At 38.0% G+C, this 21,876-nt stretch overlaps 1 protein-coding gene and 1 pseudogene across 1 annotated transcript in view; both read right to left on the reverse strand.

Moving 5' to 3' along the window:
* Positions 1 to 5,262: 5,262 nt before the first annotated feature.
* LOC100444660 (tubulin alpha chain-like) lies at positions 5,263 to 12,629 on the reverse strand (annotated as a pseudogene).
* A 32-nt stretch (positions 12,630 to 12,661) lies between these two features.
* The window catches only part of AQR (aquarius intron-binding spliceosomal factor), a 112,565-nt gene continuing 103,350 nt past the window's right edge, over positions 12,662 to 21,876 (reverse strand). The window contains exons 33-35 of the mRNA XM_024232417.3: positions 19,043 to 19,217; positions 16,186 to 16,299; positions 12,662 to 13,261 (exon numbers count right to left, since the gene is read on the reverse strand). Of these exons, the coding sequence (XP_024088185.1) occupies positions 12,947 to 13,261; positions 16,186 to 16,299; positions 19,043 to 19,217 (604 nt within the window). The 3' untranslated portion in view covers positions 12,662 to 12,946. The remainder of the gene's footprint in view (positions 13,262 to 16,185; positions 16,300 to 19,042; positions 19,218 to 21,876) is intronic.

The raw sequence follows: 21,876 nt of genomic DNA on the forward strand, positions 1-21,876 counted from the left end.
TAAAAGTCTAGTAAGTTTTTTTGTGGAATTGACAAAATAATTCTAGAATTTATGCAAGGACTAAAAATTGCCAATAATCTTGAAGAATATAGCTAAAGGATATACAAAAGTTAATCAAAACTTATTATAAGTTACAGTAATTAAAACAGTGAAATGTTGGCACAAGAGATGAAATATATATGAAAGAAACAAAAGAAATTACAGAAACAGACCCACACATATATAATCACTTGATTTATGACAAAGATGTTACTACATTGTAGTGCAGTGCACTGTAGGATGGTCTTTTGAATAAATAGTACTCAGTTAATCTGCTGAACCCTACCTCACATCATTCAGAGAAGTGTATTTGAGAAGGCAAACACAAATGATTCAACTTATATAAAGATCAAAAACAGGCAAAACTAATTGTGATAGAAGATGGGACCTTAAAGATCAGCCAGTCTGACTTCTGGTTTCAAAGTGGCAGTGTCGAAGCAAGCTGTTCTTATTCCTTCTTGTAGAAAACCAAAAACAAATATACAGCACCAAGATTATCACGAGAAGTATTTTAGAACTCAAGTATGAAGACAGATGGTTCCTGGGGTCACAGAGGAGTAGAAAAACACTGATAAGACTGTAAGAAAATAAGACTCCCCTTTCTACTGGGCACCAAGTCCACAGAAAATTTTCCCCCAACTCACTTGGTCACTCGTTTCTTTTTTCTTTTCTCTTTTTTTTTTTTTTTTTTTTTTGAGATGGAGTCTTGCTCTGTCGCCAGGATGGAGTGCAGTGGCAGGATCTCAGCTCACTGCAACCTCTGCCTCCCAGGTTCAAGCAATTCTCCTGCCTCAGCCTCCCGAGTAGCTGGGACTGCAGGCGCCCGCCACCACATCCAGCTAACTTTTGTATTTTTAGTAGAGACGGGGTTTCACCGTGTTAGCCAGGATGGTCTCGATCTCTGACCTTGTGATCTGCCGACCTCAGCCTCCCACAGTGCTGGGATTACAGGCGTGAGCCACCGCGCCCGGCCTCACTTGTTTCCATATTGGAGAAAGTGAGATTGATGTGGACAATCAGTTTTCCCATGAGGCTGGGTTTCCTGGTGGGAGACCTGTCCCTCTCTTAACCTGTAGAAAGTATCTTGAGTGCCTGAAGAGAGAAATATCCCTGAGGACAGGCAGAGACAAAAGGGGAAGATGGGATTACAATCCCCAGCCCTGGAAGCTCTGCTCCGTAACTCTGCCAAAGGAGATGCCAAATCAGAGTGGCTGTTCAGCAGCACCATGCTGTAGGAGATCCATCCCACAGATCCCCTGAGCAAAAACCCCTAGCCGGCCTTCCTGCAATGCCAGGACATTCCCTTTGGAACCTCTCCTATTCAGGAAGAGCTGTGCTCGGAGTGTAAGGTGAAACCTGGGCTTAAGGCACCACCTAGAGCTGAAAAGGAGGCAGTGACCTAGCAGTAAAGAACCTCTAACCAAATATATGCAATAAAAACCAAAACAAGTTAGGCAGAGAAGGCCGGAATAGAAACTAATCTTTCAATGCAAAGACATAGATATACATCCACAAGAAACAGCAGCAAACAGGGAACCATGATCTCCCCAAACAAACAAAGCAAGGAATCAGTGACTGACCTTAGCAAGAAGGCATTAGGACAAATGCCTAATGCATGCAGAGAGAGCATTAGGACAGATACCTAATGCATGCAGAGCTTAAAACCTAGATGGAGGGTTGATAGGTGCAGCAAACCACCATGGCACATGTATATCTATGTAACAAACCTGCACGTTCAGCACACGTATCCCAGAACTTAAAGTAAAAGAAAAAAAGAAAAGCAAGGCAAGAAGGCGATATATGAACTTTTTAACCAAGAACTCAAAATAGTGGCTTAAGGAAACTCAGTGATTTCTAAGCTAACACAGAAAAGCAATTCAGAAATTTATCAGAAATATTTAATAAAGAGATTGAAATAACACAAAAAAAGAATAGAAATTTTTCAAACTGAGAAATTTATTTGCTAAACTGAACAATTTGTTATAAGCTCTCAACAGTAGAATGGATTAAGTGGAGGAAAGAATCAGAGATTGAAGATAGGCTATTTGAAAATACTCAGAGGAGACAAAAGAAAAATGAATGAAAAGTAATAAAGATCACCTACAAAATAAGGAAAATTACTTCAAAAGATCAAATCTAAGAATTTTGATATTCAAGAGGGAGTTGAGCAAGAGCAAAGGGTAGAAAGTTTATTCAAAGAAATAACAAAACTTGTAAAAACTTGAGAAAGACATAAATATTCAAGGACAGGAAGGTCAGAGAACATCAAACATATTTGACCCAAATAAGAGTACCCCAAGGCATATAATAATCAAACTCTCAAAGGTCAAGGACAAAGAGAGAATCATAAAAGAAGAGAAAGGAAACAAGTAACATATCAAGGAGCTCCAATTCATCTGGCAACAAACTTCTCAACGGAAAGCATACAGGCCAGGAATTACAAAACAATCAGAAAATAGGCAACAGTAGTAAGTCCTTATATATCAATAATGATAATGAATGTTAATGGACAAAATTCTTCAATTAAAAGTCAAAGAGTGGCTGAATGGACAAAGAAGCCCCAACTATATGCTGTTTACAAGAAAACCATTTCACCTACAAAGACACATATAGATTGAAAGTAAAAGAGTGGAAAAAGATATTTCATGCAACTAGAAACAACAAAAAAAGGGAGTAGCTATACTTGTATCAGACAAAATAGACTACAAATCAAGACTGTTAAAAGAGACAAAGAAGGTCACTAACTATTAAAGGGTCAATTCAGCAAGAGGATATAACAATTATAAATATCTATGCATCAAACACAAAAGCTTCCAAGCATATAAAGCAAACATTAATAGATTTGAAGGCAGAAATAGACTCCAATACAATAATAATATGGGGACTTTAACACTCCACTCTCAGTGATGGACAGATTATCTAGACAGAAGATCAATAAAGAAACACCAGGGTTAAACTATATATGAGATCTAATAGGTCTAACTGACATTTACAGACATTTCACCCAGTTGCTGCAGGATGTACCTTCTTTTCATGGAACATGATTTAGAATAGATTACATCTTATGGCACGAAACAACTTTGAACAAATTAAAAAAAGTAGAAGTCGTATCAAGTATCTGGGTATACACCCAAAGGACTATAAATCATGCTGCTATAAAGACACATGCGCATGTACGTTTATTGCAGCACTATTCACAATAGCAAAGACTTGGAACCAACCCAAATGTCCAACAATGATAGACTGGATTAAGAAAATGTAGCACATATACACCATGGAATACTATGCAGCCATAAAAAATGATGAGTTCATGTCCTTTATAGGGACATGGATGAAATTGGAAATCATCATTCTCAGTAAACTATTGCAAGGACAAAAAACCAAACACCGCATGTTCTCACTCATAGATGGGAACTGAACAATGAGAACACATGGACACAGGAAGGAGAACATCACACTCTGGGGACCGTTGTGGGGTGGGGGGAGCGGGGAGGGATAGCATTAGAAGATATACCTAATGCTAAATGGCGAGTTAATGGGTGCAGCACACCAGCATGGCACATGTATACATATGTAACTAACCTGCACATTGTGAACATGTACCCTAAAACTTAAAGTATAATAATAATAATAATAAAGAAATCATATCAAGTATCTTTTCTGACCACAATGGAATAAAACTAGACATCAATAACAAGAGGAACTTCAGAAACTTCACAAACACATGGAAACTAAACAACATGCCTTTGAACAACCCATGGGTCAATAAAGACTTTAAGAAGGAAATTTAAAATGTCTTGAAACAAATGGAAATGGAAATACAACACACCAAAATCTATGGGATACAGCAGAAGTAGTACTAAGAGGGAAGTTTATAGCAATAAACACCTGTATCAAAAAGGTGGATAACCCAATTATGCACCTCAAGGAACTAGAAAAGCAAGAACAAGCCAAAGCCAAATCCAAAATTAGTAGAAGAAACAATAAAGGTTAGAGCAGAAATAAATGAAATTGAGACTAAAAAACAATAAACAATACAGACCAACAAAAAGAAAAGTTGGTTTTTTGGGAAAGATAAATAAAATTGACAAACCTTTGGCTAGACTAGAAAAAAGACACTCTCCTATTGTCATTGTTTTCAAAAAATAAACGTATATGTGTCACAAAACATATTAAATATATCCTTCAGGATCCCAGAATGCCTACTGATATATAGCATGTCCTGCTTCATGCCAGGTCCTGCTAATTAAGGAACTCCTCATAGCTGATACCTTTAATCTGTTATCAGAGCACTGAGGCTGATGTCAGAGATCTTTGCATTCATTTGACTTGCAATCTATCTTTCAGACTAGCCAGAGCAAGAGAAGTTGATTCTAGTCATTGTTAACTCTAGACAAGAACCAACAATTTCACTTAATAATGCCCATTATTAATAGTACATTGGCAAGTTAAGAGATCCACCTGACCAATTTAATTCCTGAGATATCACAGTTGACATTCATGACTTTTTCCCCAAGGTAGGACTGTATTTCTGCAGACCCATTCTCCACTTGCTCAAATGAACCCATTCCTTTAATAAGAGTTCAACTAGATCAAGATTTACAATGATAGCCTTGAAAAAACTTACCACAATTTATTTCTGTAATTACACAAGACTATCTTGGTTTATTTTACAAATAGACTTTTACTCCTGGGAACTTTAACTCACATGGATGTTATTTTCAGCTCCCAAATGCATTAATGCTGGTTTTGTGATAGGAAGCGTAATCAGAAGGCTGACCCAGCTGATGTATAATGATTTAAAATGTAAGTCTTGGTAAATCCTATTTGCCGTTTATTTGAAATCTCCTTGTTTTTTTTTTTTTTTTTTTTTAATCTTAAAGCCTTTACTTTCAGACATGATGGAAAAATCTTACAGGTACATATGGAACATTGATCTCCACTGAGTGTAAACAATCTAACCAGAAAACTCTGATGCCTGTCAATTAATGTTGAAGCTGTTGAAGCTTAAATTCTGGGAGTAAGACATGTTGCAGGGCTGGAAGGAATGGATAATTAATATTTCTCTCCTCTTTCTCTCCCTCTCCTTTAACAGAATCTATACCAACCTCCTCATAAACTTTCCCAATGGCAGCCATGTCCTCATTGGGCCTCAGAAAACCCTTCTTCTATGCCCCCTCACGAATGTACCAGTGAACAAAGGCATGGTTGGCATACACCAGGTCAAAACTTGTGGTCCAGGTGAGCCCAGGCCTCAGCAAAGCCTGTGGTATTGCTCAGCATGCACACAGCTCTCTGTATCTTGGCCAGGTCTCCACCAGGTACTACCATGGGAAGCTGGTAATAAATGCCAACCTTGAAACCAGTGGGACACCAATCCACAAACTGGATATTGTGCTTGGTCTTTATGGTGGTAACAGCAGCATTGACATCTTTATGGTGTCACCACAGTGCAACAGGCAGGAAGCCATCATTTGCCATGGCGAAGGTCACATTTCATCATGTGGCTGGCTGGCTCAAATCAAGCATTGATGATGTCTGCTACAGAAAGCTGTTCATGATAGACTTTCTCAGCAGAGATAACAGGGGCATATGTGGCCAGAAAAAAGTGGACGTGGGGATAGGCACCAAGTTGGTCTGGAATTCTGTCACATCAGCATTCAGGGAGCCATCAGCTCTAAGGGAAGCAGTGATAGAGGGCATAATCTGATGAATAAGGCAGTTAAAGTTAGTGTAGGTTGAGCAATCAATATTGAGGTTTCTATGACAGATGTCTACCACAAAGGCACACTCAGAGTGCTCCAGGGTAGTGTGGGTGGTGAGAATGGAGTTACAGGGCTCAACTACAGCTGTGGAAACCTGGGACACTGAGTAAATGAACTCCAACTTTGACTTCTCGCCATAATGAACACAGAGACATTCTATCAGCAGGGAAGTGAACCCAGAACCATTTCTCCAACCAAAGCTATGGAAAACGAAGAAGCCCTGAAGACTTGTGCACTGGTTGGCCAGCTTGAGAATTTGGTCCAACATGAAGACAGTGATCTCCTTGCCAATAGTATAGTGCCCTTGGGCATAGTTATTGGCAGCATCTTCCTTGCCTGTGATGAGCTGCTCAGGGTGGAAGAGCTAGTGGTAGATGGCAACGTGAACTTTGTCAATGAATGTGGGCTGCAGGTCTACAAACACTGCCCTGGGCTTATGCTTGCCAGCACCTGTCTCACCAAAGATGTCAAAGGAGTCATCTCCCCCAGTGCTCTTGTCACTTGGCATTTGGCCATCAGGCTGCATGCCGTGTTCCAGGCCGCAGAGCTCTGAGCAGGGATTATCAATCTGGCCATCAACCCGGCCAACGTGGATGGAGATGTGCTCACACATAGTGGCTAGGGATTAAGAGGCAAAGGCAACAGGAGCAGACACCAGGTCCCGGTCACTTTTCCTGAGAAGCTAAGAGTCAAGGTAACACACTCAGAAATCACACTTTTAAAACTATTATTACTTAACATGTTCTGCTTCTGCTTAAATATACAATGACTTTAGGATAATTAGCATTTTGAGGCATACAGTATTACTTACTAGAGTCCTTTTCTATTATGTGTTTCTCATTCCTTTTTCAAAACAAAACAAATACTAATTTGTCTTTCTCCTGTAAGAATAAATATTGTAAACATTGGGACATTCTTTTATTTTCTGCCCTGATTTTGGCAAACCAGTCTCTTTGGTATATTGACCATAAGAGAAATTATTTAGTAGGCTTGTCTTACTCATGCACAGTTGGTGTTGTTCTGTTCTTTAATGTGTCTCAAGCAAAGAAGTTTAAAGAGCAGCACGGTAAGAAATTTGCCTAAGTTATATGATGGTTCTAGTCCCTGTTCAATTAATTGTGGTGTCCCAGGCAAATCACCCAACGCCTTGGTGTTCTCATCTATAAAGTACTAGAGTTGCTTTTGGCATTGCTGCCTGGCACAGAGTTGGCATTCAATAGTCTGTTAATTAGCCGGGTGTGGTGGCACATGCCTCTAATCCCAGCTACTCGGGAGGCTGAGACAGGAGAATCACTTGAACCTGGCGGGGTGGAGGCTGCAGTGAGCCGAGATCAATAGTCTGTTAATATAAAAATATTAGTTTCATAAATATCTTCAAAAGTTTTATTATATTGAATTCAATTCATTTCTGTGAAAAGTAGTCAACCAACGAAATCGCATGCAAATTAACAAGGTCTACTCCTATTGCAAGCTATTCTCGTGGCAGTCTGAGATTAGAAGAAACTAGCACTGGAAGCAAAAGGGTAATAAAAATACAGTAACAGTGAACACTTTTAGTTCACTTTGTGGACAACTGAACTAGAAACCAGATGGAAAAAACCAACCAACCAACCAACCAATCAAAAATGACCCAAATGAACCAGTGAACTAAAGTAGAAAAGGATCACTTCCCATCCAGAACTGTTTTTTGAAAAATGTCAATAAATTCAGCTTCTTAAAAGAGCTTTTTATATTAAACCAGGCATTTTTCAAAGAGAAGCAGCTACCTTTGAGGTTCTTGAACTTAGATTGCAACACAGAGATAAGTATAATAGAGAGAGTGCACAATGTTAAGTCAAAAGTGGAGGGGAAGAGAATTGTGGGGACAGTTATTCTGGAGATCAAGAAAGAATTCAATATGCTTAATGCAAGGCAACTGCTGGGGTCCTTGTGTGTTAAACATTCTTATGAGAGGAAACTGTCTTCATGTTTTATATTTGCCTTAATTTTCTTTTATTATTTCCAGACCACCTCTATTGGTTATGCTAAGTAATCCTTTTCTCTTTTTGGAATTTAAACTTTTTAAGGAAACAAAAACTAAAGAAGAGAAAGCAAGACACATTGGAAATATGAACTCTTCTTTTACTGCATAAGAAATGAGAAGAAAAACTTAGTGTGAAATTCTGGAGTCTAAAATTAAAATGTAAACAGAGAATGCTCAGTGACCTTTTCTTAGGAGGTTCACATGAAGGAATGTCATGGTACATTGACCAAACTTTTATTCATTTGCATTTTCAGGATGTTGCGATGAATACCACATGACACTCAATAAATTACACTATGACATTTTGTACAAATCACTTCACTTCTGGTTTCCTCTTCAGCTATGTTACTTCACCCTCTGGTTACCTGTAGGGAAAAAAAAATGTATTTTGGGGCTTTATCTTTAAAGGGCGATTCACAGTTCTAGCCAATGTAAAGATATTGATTCCCAAACTGTGTTCTAAGGAAATAGCTACCTAAGGTATGTTTTTTTGTTTTTTTTGTTTTTTTTTTTTTGATGGATGCTCGTAGCCCAGGCTGGAGTGCGGTGGCACCATCTCAGCTCACTGCAACCTCCCCATCCCGAGTTCAAGTGATTCTCCTGCCTCAGCCTCCAGAGTAGCTAGGACTACAGGCGTCTGCCACCACACCTGGCTAAGTTTTGTATTTTTAGTAGAGACGGGGTTTCGCCATGTTGGGCAGGATGGTCTCGATCTCCTGACCTCAGGTGATCCGCCCACCTGGGCCTCCCAAAGTGCTGGGATTACAGGCGTGAGCCACCGCACCCAGCTCGTGTTCTAAGGAAATAGCTACCTAAGGTATCTTATTAAAACAAAACAAAACAAGTTTCCCAAACTGTGTTCTAACGAAATAGCTACCTATTTAAAAAAAAAAAAAAAAAAAAAGTTTTATGCTGTAATAAGTTTGGGAAACGCTAGGTTAAACAAAGCTAAACATGATTCTTTCCAGTGGGACATCTGAGAGTCTTTAATTAGCTAACAGTGCATTGTGACTCTGCAAAGGAGGAACAATAATTCAGTTTCCCAAACTTATCTGACCATAGAACATATTTCTCAGAGTATTTTTCAAGAGTAGTATTTTCTGTAATATATGTTGAAAAATAATGGTATCGGCCATCTTTGTACATAAGCTCAAAATGTCAGCCAGCCCTGAAATAAATGTAAGCCGAAAGGTAGAGAGATAAGTGAATAAAGCTGGCACACTGTCAGTCCGGAGTACCATGCTGCATTCTGAGTGAAGCTCCAGGAAACTGAGCTAGGGTTTCTCTAAGAAGAAAAACTGGAGCGTCCAAAGCTTCTGGATTCCATTTAATTAAAACCCTTTTAAATTAAATCCTTGTAACTGAAGAGTATCGGTGGATGAAGAAAAAATAGTCTCACATGTCTTCATTTCCATCCTTGGCTCAGTACAGCTCCAGTTCCATTATTCTTAAACATCTATTAACATGATTGCTAAATAATTACACAGGCTAACTGCCAAGCATTTTTCACAGGAAGCAAGGCACTGCTCTTCTGGCTTATGCAAAAGGGTCACTGTTTTTGTTTTTTTTTTTTAATCTTTATCTTGTTTTGATTGAAGAAACATCTCTAAAAATACCATGTGAGTGCAAGATAAAAAGGAAATAGCAATTCAAGGCACAAAGCTAAGTACATGCAACAATATAGATGATTTGGGGGTGGGACAGTACAGAATTCAGAACTGACAGAAGTTATCAGCTCCATATTTCAGAAAGACCTAGTGTCTTCCTTCTGCTTATACTGTTCTGCCAGAATTTTAATTTTGGCAGAGATCACTCTCGATGTTATGATGTACTGATTCAGAGGTCCCAAATCAGTAACCTGATCCTAGATAGATCCTCAAAGGTCAGCTGCCACTAGGTGTCCCCTTCTTGATCATCCTTCATGCTCCCTGGATTGGGGCATGGCTAAGCACTCAAGTCAAAGGATTAGTTGGCAATATCCTACATTGTCAACAAAGCTTTGAAGAAAAACAGAGACAGAAACTGGTATTTACTAAGTACCTAGGTGATAGATTATTTTCATAAACATTACCCCATAAAACAGACAACTCTCCTGCCCCAAATCCAAACAGATCTTTTTCCTTTATTTACAGATAAAGAAAATGGGGTTAGAGAGGTTATAAAATTTGTCTAAGGTCAAACCAAATGCTGATAAGCAAATTAGGTACAATTCTGAGCCAGGTCTGCATGAGTCCAAAGTGTGTTTTACAATATCATGCTGTCTCTTCATCATTACAAAATTTCATTTGTTTACAGGAGCACAAATGGCCTATTTATGCCTTTTCTCTCAGCATCTAGCAAAACATCTCAACTTTTATTACACCAACTTCAGGAGTCTTGATAATGTTTAAATCTTCTCATTCATTTGCCTAATTCAATAGAGCTATTTATTCTCAACTGTTGGCAATGAACTTTCTTAACTCAGCATTTTGGAAAAAAAAAAAAGAAATTCTAAATACTTGAATTGCTTCATTTCATGCTCATTCTTTTGGGCATGCCTCTTTTTGGTTTTCTTTAAAAAGATTCTAAAATCATGACACATTTAGATATGAAAAATAGGATGGAGAGCAATGGGAACACTAATCTGAAATAGTCACATGGCTAGAGTACCTGTGTCTGTAGTAATCCCAAAACTATATAGAAAACTCTTGAATTTATTAAGCAATCCCTCATGTGTGCTTGATTGAAAAAATAAAACAATGCAGTGCTGTAGAACTGTAGACTTGGATTCTACCCCATTCTTCCATAGTTGCCACCCTGGTTAAGTCTCTCTGATTGTTTCCTCATTATTTAAAATAAGTAGAGCTCTTAAATTCCTTCAAAAATTCCCAAGATTCTACAGTCAACTGCCACTCACTTGCCTTTCCAATGAATAAACAGTTTAAAAGAATTCAAATCCCACCGCCTTTTTTCAAATCCCACCACCTTTACCCTTTTTAAATTCTTTTGACAAGGACAAAGGACTTACCCATCCATCTTCCACCTAACTTTGCTTTTTAGTGACAGAAAAACCAAGCAGCAAAGAAAAAAGTATGGTCACTCATCTAGGCAAGAGTGATGTACATTGCTTGGAAAATAGTTAAGGAGAGAGCGCTTAACAGCCAGCTTATTTTGGTTGCAGGTATCATACCTCATATCCCCTAAGGGAGAGAGAAAAATCAATCTTTTCCAGGAAAGATGGTAATGCAGTAAAGCTTCTTTCCCTTGCTTGGCCTGATACCATATATTTACAAATGAAAATAATTCTATGAGTGCGATTCCCCATACAGATGCCCACAGCACCTGCTTTCAGAATCTTTTATCAGAGAAATTACATAACAGGCTATCTGGCTTGATCCTTACTCTGATAACAAACAGACCTGGGTTTCCTAGTATCGCGTCCTTGGTATTTCACTCCTCTCATCGTCTCATCACTTTCATTTCCCCTCGTCACCTGACATTGACACAAATATCCTGATGCAGTAGGATACATCATAAAATGAGAGTCTGGACCATATTCAACACAGCCTGGTAGAGTTGAGCAAACACTAGTTACTCAAAAATATAACTGACTTGACTTTCTGGGTTTAATTTCCTTATGAAGCAATCATTCCTTCACAATGTCAGGACCAGAAGGATTTCAATGGTAGTGTGCAGTTCTTGCTTGTTTCTTCAAAGATTCCTTGGACGTGGCCAGGCCCATAGGTGGATGCACTAGAGGAGACACTCTGGGGGAAATGCTCCCCTTTAGATACTCTAGCAGATGATCAAAATGGGAAATAGAGAACTAGTGGGCAATTTTCCCCTCTACACATACATATAAACATTTCCTTTCTTTTTTTTTTTTTTTTTTTTTCCAGTTCTGGGCACCATGCCCAGGGACCTTATAAGCAGAGGTCCCTTGTCAGAAAACATTAGTCACATTCACTGGTAATTCTACCATTATAACCTCATTCATGTGAAGACAACACAGTAATCTTAGTACAGTGCTTCTCAAACTACAAAGTGCCTGTGAATCACCTGGGGACTTCGTTGCAATGTAGATTTAGATTTAATAGGTTTGGAGCAGAGCCCAAACTTCTGCATTTCTATAAATAACAAACTTCAATATGATGTTGATGCTGTTGGTTCACAAATCATACTTCAGTAGCAAGGTCCCAGGTACCTCTGCCTTCCCATATTTGAACCACATTTTACCTGAAGGTCTCCTTGTAGCTGGTTATCCCAAGAAAAATAAGGCAGAAAACTCAGAATTTCTGCCATGGGAAAATTCTATCCTGCACACAGGAGTTCAGTTCTCTGACTCTCGTTGCCCAGACTCAGGATCCTGCTTCTTGCCCAGATCGATTTGGCAGAGTCTTCCTATTTAGCTGATGACAAATCCTGGCTCAGCCTCACCAGCCTTGGCTGATGCCACTCTGCCAGCAACCCAAACATTAGTGGTGTGGAGAACCTCCTAAAATATAGATTCCTGGGCTCTAATCCTGAGATTCTGACTCATTCAGTCTGAGGTGTGCCTCAAGAATAAACAGACATCTTAGGTGATTCTAAGGCATTCTAAGATTTGAGAGAAGGAAATGCATGTAACCAGTTTGATAGACTGGAGAAACCTGTATCTTACTGCTAATAATATCTTGACATAAAGACAGCAAAGAAAGGTTAAGAAAAAAGGAAACAGAATTTAAGCATTTGATAGTATAACAAAAGAAACAAGTTCCTTCCCAATTTGGACACTCAAGGGTATTCATGGTTAAGTCCGGTATATTCTGTCCTCTTCTTTAGAGAAGTTCACTAAAAATATGAAGTATATATTATATATTCTATAGAAAATGATTTTAATGTAGGTATGATTACAGACATACTCGGTGATCAAAACATGAAAGGAATGGTTATTTGCTCTTCTGATTGAACAAATGAAACTAGAATTGTTCATACACATAATTTAAAAAAAATATTCAAGACACTGAAATCAGTTAACAAATGTAAGAACTGAACATTAATTAGTGACAGTAAAATGGCAGAAGCAAATATAAAATACAAAAAATAACTTTACTCAGACTTTTTGAATGCCATGTCCTCCTTTAGAAGGACTACAGTTTGGCTACTTGGTCTCTTGTGGGGCAGATGTGGCATCCTGAGGTGTGTTAGCCTCTGCTGGTGCAGATACAACTCCTGCCATAGTAGGGGTGGTCTCAGATAAAGCAGGGATGGCTTCTGGATTGGAACTGGCTTCTGTCTCACTAGGGGGGGTGTCAGTTTGAAAGGCTGGAGTTTCTTGACTGCAGCTGGTGTCTGTTGGACTGGGTATGATGTCAGCTTGAATAGTCATGGCCTCTTCTTCTGTTTCCAATTCTGTTTCTTGATTTTGAACTTCCTCACCTTCTTCTACCATAGCAGGTGGTAGTTGTAATAAAGTCTAATTAAAAAAAAAAAAAAAAGACAATACCAATATGAAAAACAGCTTATAAAGCTAAGCTCTCACATTACCATTCTAGAGTTCTCCAAAACAGTGCTGACCATTTTATATTACAGATTTAACACCTCTGATGACAATGGTCTAGGTTCTGCTAACACCAAGGAATATGCCTACACAGATGTCATATACTGATAATCAAAATACATATAAAATCCTCAGAGAGGAAAACAACCATGAAAAGCTATTAGATTTTTAAGCAACAGACTTTGCTGTCAACATTTCTGCAAAAAACAGTGACTGATCAGGACTGATTATAAAACTAACTCAAGAAAGGGTCAACTTTAATCAAAGAGCCCTGTGAGCTGGGTGCGGTGGCTCATGGTGGCATTCCCAGCACTTTGGGAGGCCAAGGCAGGCGGATCACTTGAGGCCAGGAGTTCGAGACCAGCCTGGCCAACATGGTGAAACCCCGTCTCTACTAAAAACACAAAAACTAGCTGAGCGTGGTGGCAGGAGCCTGTAATCCCATCTACTCAGGATGCTGAGGCAGGAGAATCACTTGACCCTGAGAGTTGGAGGTTGCAGTGAGTTGAGACTGTGTCACTGCACTCCAGCCTGGGCGACAGAGAGAGATTCCATCTCAAAAAAAAGAAAAAGAGCCCTGTGAGAGGTAGAGGGGAGCCTGGCCTTAAGGCAAAGCCATGGGAGAAGGGAGCAGCAAGGAACAAGGTTTCTGTTCCATTCAACCAGAAAACTGGAGCAACTCTATATGCTGCTTAGCTTGCCCTTTGCCCCATGGCAGTCTAGTGGCTTTCTCATCAGGGACTCTGCTTACAATGCTGGAAATTGAATGAATGAATTGATTGATTGATTGATTGATTGATTGAGACAGAGTCTCACTCTGTCGCCCAGGCTGGAGTGCAGTGGTGCCATCTCGGCTCACTGCAACCTCCGTCTCCCAGGTTCAAGCGATTCTCCTGCCTCAGCCTCCCAACTAGCTGGGATTACAGACATGTACCACCATGCCTTGCTAATTTTTGTATTTTTAGTAGAGATGGGGTTTCACCATGTTGGCCAGGCTGGGCTCGAACTCCTGACCGCAGGTGATCCACCCACCTCAGCCTCCCAAAGTGCTGGGATTACAGGCATGAGCCATTGCACCTGGACTTTAAGATTTTTAAAAAGTACCGTGCACGATAGCAGCAAAAAAAAAGAAAGAAAAAGAAAAAGAAAAATACTTAGCAAAATGTTAACAAAATATGTGTAAGGTTTGTATGTTGAAAACTACAAAATCCTGATGAGAATTTAAAGAAGATCTAAATAAACGAGAGATCTTATTCATGGATAGGAAGACTTAATATGTGAAGATGTTAATCTCCCCAAATGGATTCTAAACAATCCTCCTCTTCAAAATATCCTTTTAAAAACTGCAGCATGCTTTTGGGGGTAGAAACTGACCTGCTGATTCTAAAATGTATATAGAAAAGCAAAGGAACTGGGATAGCTAAGACAATTTCTAAAATGAAGAACAAAGCTAAAGGACTTAATGTTATCTAATTTCCAGACTGACTGTAAAGCTACTATAATCAAGGTAGTACAGTCATGGCAAAGGGACGGATATACAGAACAATGGAACAGAATAGAAAGCCCAGAATTAGACTCTCACATATATAGTCAATTGATATTTTGACTAAGATGACAAGCAAATCAACAAAGAAAAAAATTGCCTATTAGGGAAGTGGTGCTGAAACAACTGCATATCCACAGACAAATGAATAAAACTCAGTCCTACCTGTATCATATAAAAATTAACTCAAAATGCATCATACCTAAGTATCCAACCTAAAACTATGCAACTTCTAGAAAAAATCTTTGTAACTCTGAGTTAGGCTATGTATTTTTAGGATATAAAAAGCATGAATCATAAAAGAACACTTTGATACATTGAACTTCATCATAATTTAAAACTTTTGCTCTTTGAAAGACACTTACAAAATAAATAAACAAGCCAGAATGGGAGAAAATATTTGTAAAATACATATCAGATAAAGGACTTGTAGCAAGAATAAATAAAAACCTCTCGAAACTTAATAAAATATACAACCTAATAAAAAAATGAGCAGGAAACCTGAGCAGACACATCCCCAAAGATATACAGATGGCAAATGACCACATGAAAAGATGCTCATCATCAGTCCTTAGGGAAATGAAAACTAAAACCAGATTGAGATCACTGTATATCTATTAGAACTGCCAAAATTTTAAAAAGACATACCATATCAAGTGAGGGTGAGGAGGTGTAGCAACTAGAACTCTCACACTGCTGCTGAGAGTGTAAAGTGGTTCAACCACTTTGAAAAACAGGTTGGTAGCTTCTTAAAAAGTTAAACACATTCTTAACATAAATTCAGCCATTCCACTCTTAGGTATCTACCCAAGATAAAGTACAAAGACTTGTATAAGCAACAGTAGCCAGAAAAAATAAGAATACATACTGTATGCTTCCATTTATATAAAAATCTAGAAAATAGAAGCAAACCTATCATGACAGAAAGCAGATCCTTGGCTGCCTGGGAAGGTAAAAAGGGGACTGGTGAAGGGCAAGGAGGGATTACAAATGGGCACAAGGGAAAACTCTTGGGCTAATGGATATGCTCTTTATCTTGGCTGTGCTGATGGCTTCACAGGTAAATGCCTATGCCAGAACATATAAAATTTCACACTTTAAGTTTGTGGACTTTATTGTATGTGGAATTCTAACTATATAAAGATGTTTTAAAAATACGAATGTTACATAAATAATAATAGCCTGCTTTAGTTTAGCTGATTTCCCACAAGGAATTAGGTACTTTAAAGATTTATTCTGAAGAAAAGAAAATTATTTCTACAGCAAGAAAAATAAAAGTCAATTTTGAGAAACTCACCTGATGATAATGATGTGTAGTCTGTATCAAATGCATGTACATGTTGTATACAAAGTTTGCCATCTGGAGCATATTTTTTATTATTTGTACTTCGTGAGATGGTCTCTCTCCATTCTAGAAGAAGGAAAAAAGAACGTTAAGTATCTAGTAAAACAACCCTAGAAGGTAACACTTCAACATAAACCCATTTCTTAATCTTATGAATAAGCACAATTAGGGTCTGGAAGACCTAATAGTAAGAGGACATAAAATGCAAGTGTGAAGAGTCCAATGAAGACTTCATGAATGTTAAAAAAAAAAGACTTAAATAGAATTAATAAAAAGGGGGCCCAGGTCAGCACACTCTGCCTGCTGGCCACGTGACTCCCATTAAAAAAAGATTATTTAAAAAAAAAAAAAATTCATGAAGAATAGTGATTCCATTGAAATTTAGAAAGGTTAGAGACTAGAAGAGCTAAGAGTTGCCAGCTTTTAATATAATTTTGGGCTGGTAAGTGAAGTATGGGTTTTAGTCTACTATCTAATATAAAAGAATTAGTACGAGATAAGTAATTATTTGACTAGAGAGAAAAGTCAACACAGTCTGAAACAGCAGTTTCTAAGACCGTGTATGCTCCAAAGACAGTTCATAAGATAATTCAGAATGAAAATATTAACATTCTTTGTCCTACTTACATTTTTCTAAAAAATAAGAGGCCAACATTTACTTTTTATTTAACACATATACTATGAGTCAAGAGGGTGAATATTCAAACGCTCTTTTTAAAATTTTGGTGTCTATCAGAATCATCTGGGGTAGACTGTTAGATTGCAGGTACCTAGGCTCCAGCCCCTATAGATTCGGATTCAGAAGGTCTGGGTGGAATGAGCTGATTCTTCTGTAGCTTCTGACAACAATCTAAGAAACACTGCTCTGTAAGTGTAGGTAAGGCGGTAAAGCAAATCAAGAAAATACAGAATTTGTACTTCTTTTTAAACCACCCTAAAATAGAGATTAATGACTTTCCTATTTATAGTTATTAATAAAATGTTTATAAAGTCTTATCCTTTCTTATGATAGGAACAATTTAGAAAACCATTAAGGTAAAAAACATACCCCAAAAAAGGAGCATTCAATCTTAAAGTGACAAATTATTTAAAGAGTATGAAGTTAGAAATAATTTAGTAAATTAAACAACATTTCTCAGAAGTAAGCAGGATGGCAGCATTCCATCTAAGCAGGTATTCTTTTGATTAATGGTCATTTTCTGCAATGGTCAGAACTCGTATGTACAAATACTGCCATGCTATTATGACTAGGAACATGGAAGAGTTTTTGTTTGTTAGCTTCTTTTCTGGAGTCTTGCCAAGAGCTGCCTTTCCTTGAGACGCAGCACTCTCCGCCCCTCACTATCTCTTGAGGAGAAGATGGGGAGATGTTCTCAGCCCTAACCTCCCCAGGGCCTTGAACTCATGAGTGTTATCTAAAGCATGGGTTTCCGAAATACCTTCTGTTCAGTGATATTGTCTGACCTGCACTCCAGATTTCTTCAGGTGTGATGTGTAGCCCTTACATAGAAAGCACCTGGGGAGCTTGTTACACATGATGACACCTAGGCTCTGTCCCAGACCTCTTGTCAGGAATGTGCCTGTTTACTAGCCCACAAAAGATTGAGAAACTCAGATATAATAGGATTGTGTCTAGACTTGGGCCTGACACTTGAGGCTTTATGTGACCCTACCACCCCATGATCTCTCGCCACCATTTTCCTATTTCTCCACAGCAGCATTTCTTCAAAAATAAGTAAATAAAAAGGCAGTTTTTAAAAAAGTACCTATTATTATTAAACACACAAGACTTAAGTTTTTTTTAGAGGGGTGGAGGGAAGATGCATACTGTGAACATCTAAAATAATGTTATTTAAAATCCAATGGACCCCCCTCCAGGACAATTCATTAAATAAAAAAGCAAAGCCCAAAAGTCTATAGTATAATAACCTTCACGTAAGAAGGAAAATAATATAAAAATAAACATATCTCTTCTCCTTTATACAAAAGGAATATAAGGATAAATGAGAAACTAAAGAGACTGGTTATCTATGGAGGGAAGGTGCTAGGAAAAGGGGAGAAAGAAGGGGGGATAAGAGGGAGTAGTATTTCTCTATCTTTTCTTTAAATATATGTGCTCTCTCCTCCCCCATTTCCCCAAAATGTAAGCTTCTTAAGAACTCAACTATTTATTGCTCTATTTCCAAGTGAGTAGTTAAGTTCTCCTTACAAAACTGAAGACAAACAGTACAGTATAATGATAAATAACATGAACTCTGGGATGTTATTCGAAAAGACCTCCTGGCTTTTCAGATCTTGGATCCTCTATCTGCTAGATGCATGGCCAAACTACTTAGCTTCTCTGACCCTAAGTTTCTCCATTTGTAAAATGGGGTTAATAAAATAATCTAATAACCTAATAGGCTGTTTTTACTGAGATGAAAATGAGATACTGTATGTAAAGAACTGCCTGCCTAATACATGGTAGCTACTAAATGTTGTCTGACATTATTATTTTTAATTTTTAGTTATTTATTTTTTATAGAGATGAGGTCTCGCTATGTTGCCCAGGCTGGTCTCAAACTCCTGGGCTCAAGCAATCCTCCTACCTCGGCCTCCCAAAGTGCTGGGATTACAGGCATAAGCCACTGCGCCCTACCGATATCATTTTTATATAGAAAATCTAACTCATTTCCTCAGTGCAGCACACTCTAAAACAGGGACTAAATTATCTATAATAATGTTCCAAGCTAATGTAGTCACCTATAAGAAAATTCCAATTTCCCACTCTGAGGAATGCTGTTTTATAAAATGAAGAAAGAAGTCCTACCTTTCTAGTAGTTGGGAAAGGTTCTGTTGGAATTATATGCAAATGAAGGGGGCGAGCTGTGAGCTGACTGAAAGCTGGAGTCAGTTCAAAACAGTTTTGGAAGAGGGATACTCTGGCAAAGATATAAAGTCCAAGTCTGGCTCTAGACATGGCCACTACCAAGCGACGGACATCCCTTTGGGAAATAAACAAAATAATTAGCACACTTCAAGATTATTAACATTTAAGCAGCTTTTTTTTTTTTTTTCACATATTTCATTAGATAGTCCTGTTAAGCCCCGGCAATAAAAAGTTAAGCTTCTTAAAAACTTAATAGAAGTTAATCAATGTTACGTGACTAATAAACCAAACAAAAGTTAAGGCTTTATTACTAACCTCTCGTTGGTTTTTTGAGGAGGAGGATCACAAAATAACCAATGCACTTATTAAAAAGGTCTAAGTAATATATTAATATTACTGTATAGTTCAATTGTCAGTTACTGATTTACTGTATCACTGTCATTGAGTCAATCCGAACTAGCTCTTCTTCCACTTCACCTACCAAAATCCCAGGCTCCATCAAGGTAAAATTTTACTTCCTAGATAACTCTTACCACACTGTTTTATACTTATTTACAATAATAAGTACATATGGAAATATAGGATGATGTTACAAAACAATACAAGTTGAGCATCCCTAATGTGAAAATTCAAAATCTGAAACTTCAGATAAGGGACAGTCAGCCTATAACATGTCTTATCCACGAATTTATTTTACTATTTAGATTCAATGCCTGGCCTATAATAGGTACTCAATATTCATATCAACAGTGATAAAAACAGTTAAACTGAATGATCAAACTACACATGTAGCTGGCTATCTGATGAATGATGTCATTTTTCTTTAATCTATTTTTTTAAAAGAATCTAAGTTTTTTAAAAAAAGGTTTGAATCAAATAAATGTAAACAGGGCTAATGTAATTTCATCTCACTATTAGATAAAATGTGTTTTAGTGAGAAAAAATAATTTTGGTTTCAAATGCAGAGGACAGATTTTTTACTTGAGATGTTTTTAGATGGCTATTTAAATTTTTGAGTACTCTGAAAAAGAGAAGACTTTCATGAAGAATAATAAAGCCTGGGAGAATCACCTCCAATCTCTGAAAGAAAGTGTGAAAGAGTGTGAAAGAGATCTAATGTTACAGAGATTGTTCTCTGTAACATTCAGAGAGACAGAGAGAACCAGGAATTGGAATATTTATCTAATAGCTTTTCTTTGTGTAATGCAAGGTATTTGGGGAGTATCTCTAATTCGGCCTCATTTTCTATGGTGTTTTTTTATGGTCTAGTCTATGGTTTTAAGGAGGTACACAGGTCTAGTCTATGTACCTTAAGGAGGTACAGTGTGACACCAGCATATACTATCACTTATATTCTTGTGTTATGTGTATGTGTGTGAGGGGACAGAGCAGGGATAGGTACCCTTCCCCCAGCAACAAACAAAATTAAGACATGCTCATTTAGGTAGAAGGAAAAGACATACTCCTTTACAGAAACTTTGAGGAATCTCTACATTTGTGACACACTGGATTCATGAAGGAAATATTATTTTCTAAGTTACTGTCAGCCAAATTATTATTTTCACCACATTTCCTTAGAACCCCAAGGGGTCATGCTACAGTTGGGTGGTTCCAACACTGGTAACTGAAGGTACACTGCTAGAAATACCTAGCATAAGTTCTCACACAAATATTATAAATAAAATTATAGTGGAATTTAATGTTGTTAGGCAGAAAAAGGGTTAGTAGTGGAAGCAGGTGACAAACTGTTGCATGGTGACCTCTTACATCCAGAAGGCCCTATCTCTAGACAGGGCACAGATACAGCACTATTGCAATGACCACCGTATGGTCTCTGAGAAAACTTTTCCCCAGCCTTCAGTGCTATAGTACAGTAAAGTGGCTTTTGTAAGTATGATCTCCATTGTACATGAGGAGATTTGAACTAAAAATTTTCTGCAGATTCAAATGTAGGTATCTTCCAAGGATATATTAATGAATCTGTCACTAGACCCTAAACTCCTCAAGGGCAGAGATCATGGATGTTAGATCTATTACTAAATATTAAGAATCTAGCACACTGACAAACAATGGATGGATCTGAAAATGTTTGTTAAATGAATGACCAAATACTATGAACATAACAAACTACCAGGCAAAAAAACAAAGGATAGTAACATGAGTAGGCAGAGTTCCTTGGAATTATGTCTTGAAAGCAGGGCAATGTGGACTAAACATTCTTTCTTAGTCCCCAGAAGATGGCTGGATAGGAAAAGCACTGTTAAACAACAATGCCAACACTCTGATAGAACCCCTATGAGGAAACAACAGAGGAAAGCTGCAGCCTCATTACTTGGCTCAGAACAGGTTACACGCATTTCTATTGGTAGCTAGGCTGTCCAAATCAGTTCGGTACAAGAACAATGAATGCTGGAAAAGGGACCAGAACTGTCCCACTACTCTGGCTACTAAACAACTCCACATTGTCCTAAAACAGGCCTCTGGAACTGAAGCTGGCTCCAACCCAATCACCCAATTAGTCCACCCTGGCTGAAAAAAAGGTGTGAGCAAAAGAAATAAGGCAGGCACTTGGAAAACGGTCTAACAGTTCCCTAAAATGCTAAATACAGAGTTACCATATGACCCAGAAATTCTACTCTTAGGTCTATATCCAAGTGAAAGAAAAACAAGTGTTCACATAAAAATTGTATATGCATATTCATAGCAGCATTATTCATTCTAATAGCCACAAAGTGGAAAAAACCCAATGTCCAATTGATGAATGGATAAATAAA

Source organism: Pongo abelii, chromosome 16, assembly GCF_028885655.2.
Source record: "Pongo abelii isolate AG06213 chromosome 16, NHGRI_mPonAbe1-v2.0_pri, whole genome shotgun sequence".
NCBI classification, from domain to species: Eukaryota; Metazoa; Chordata; class Mammalia; order Primates; family Hominidae; genus Pongo; species Pongo abelii.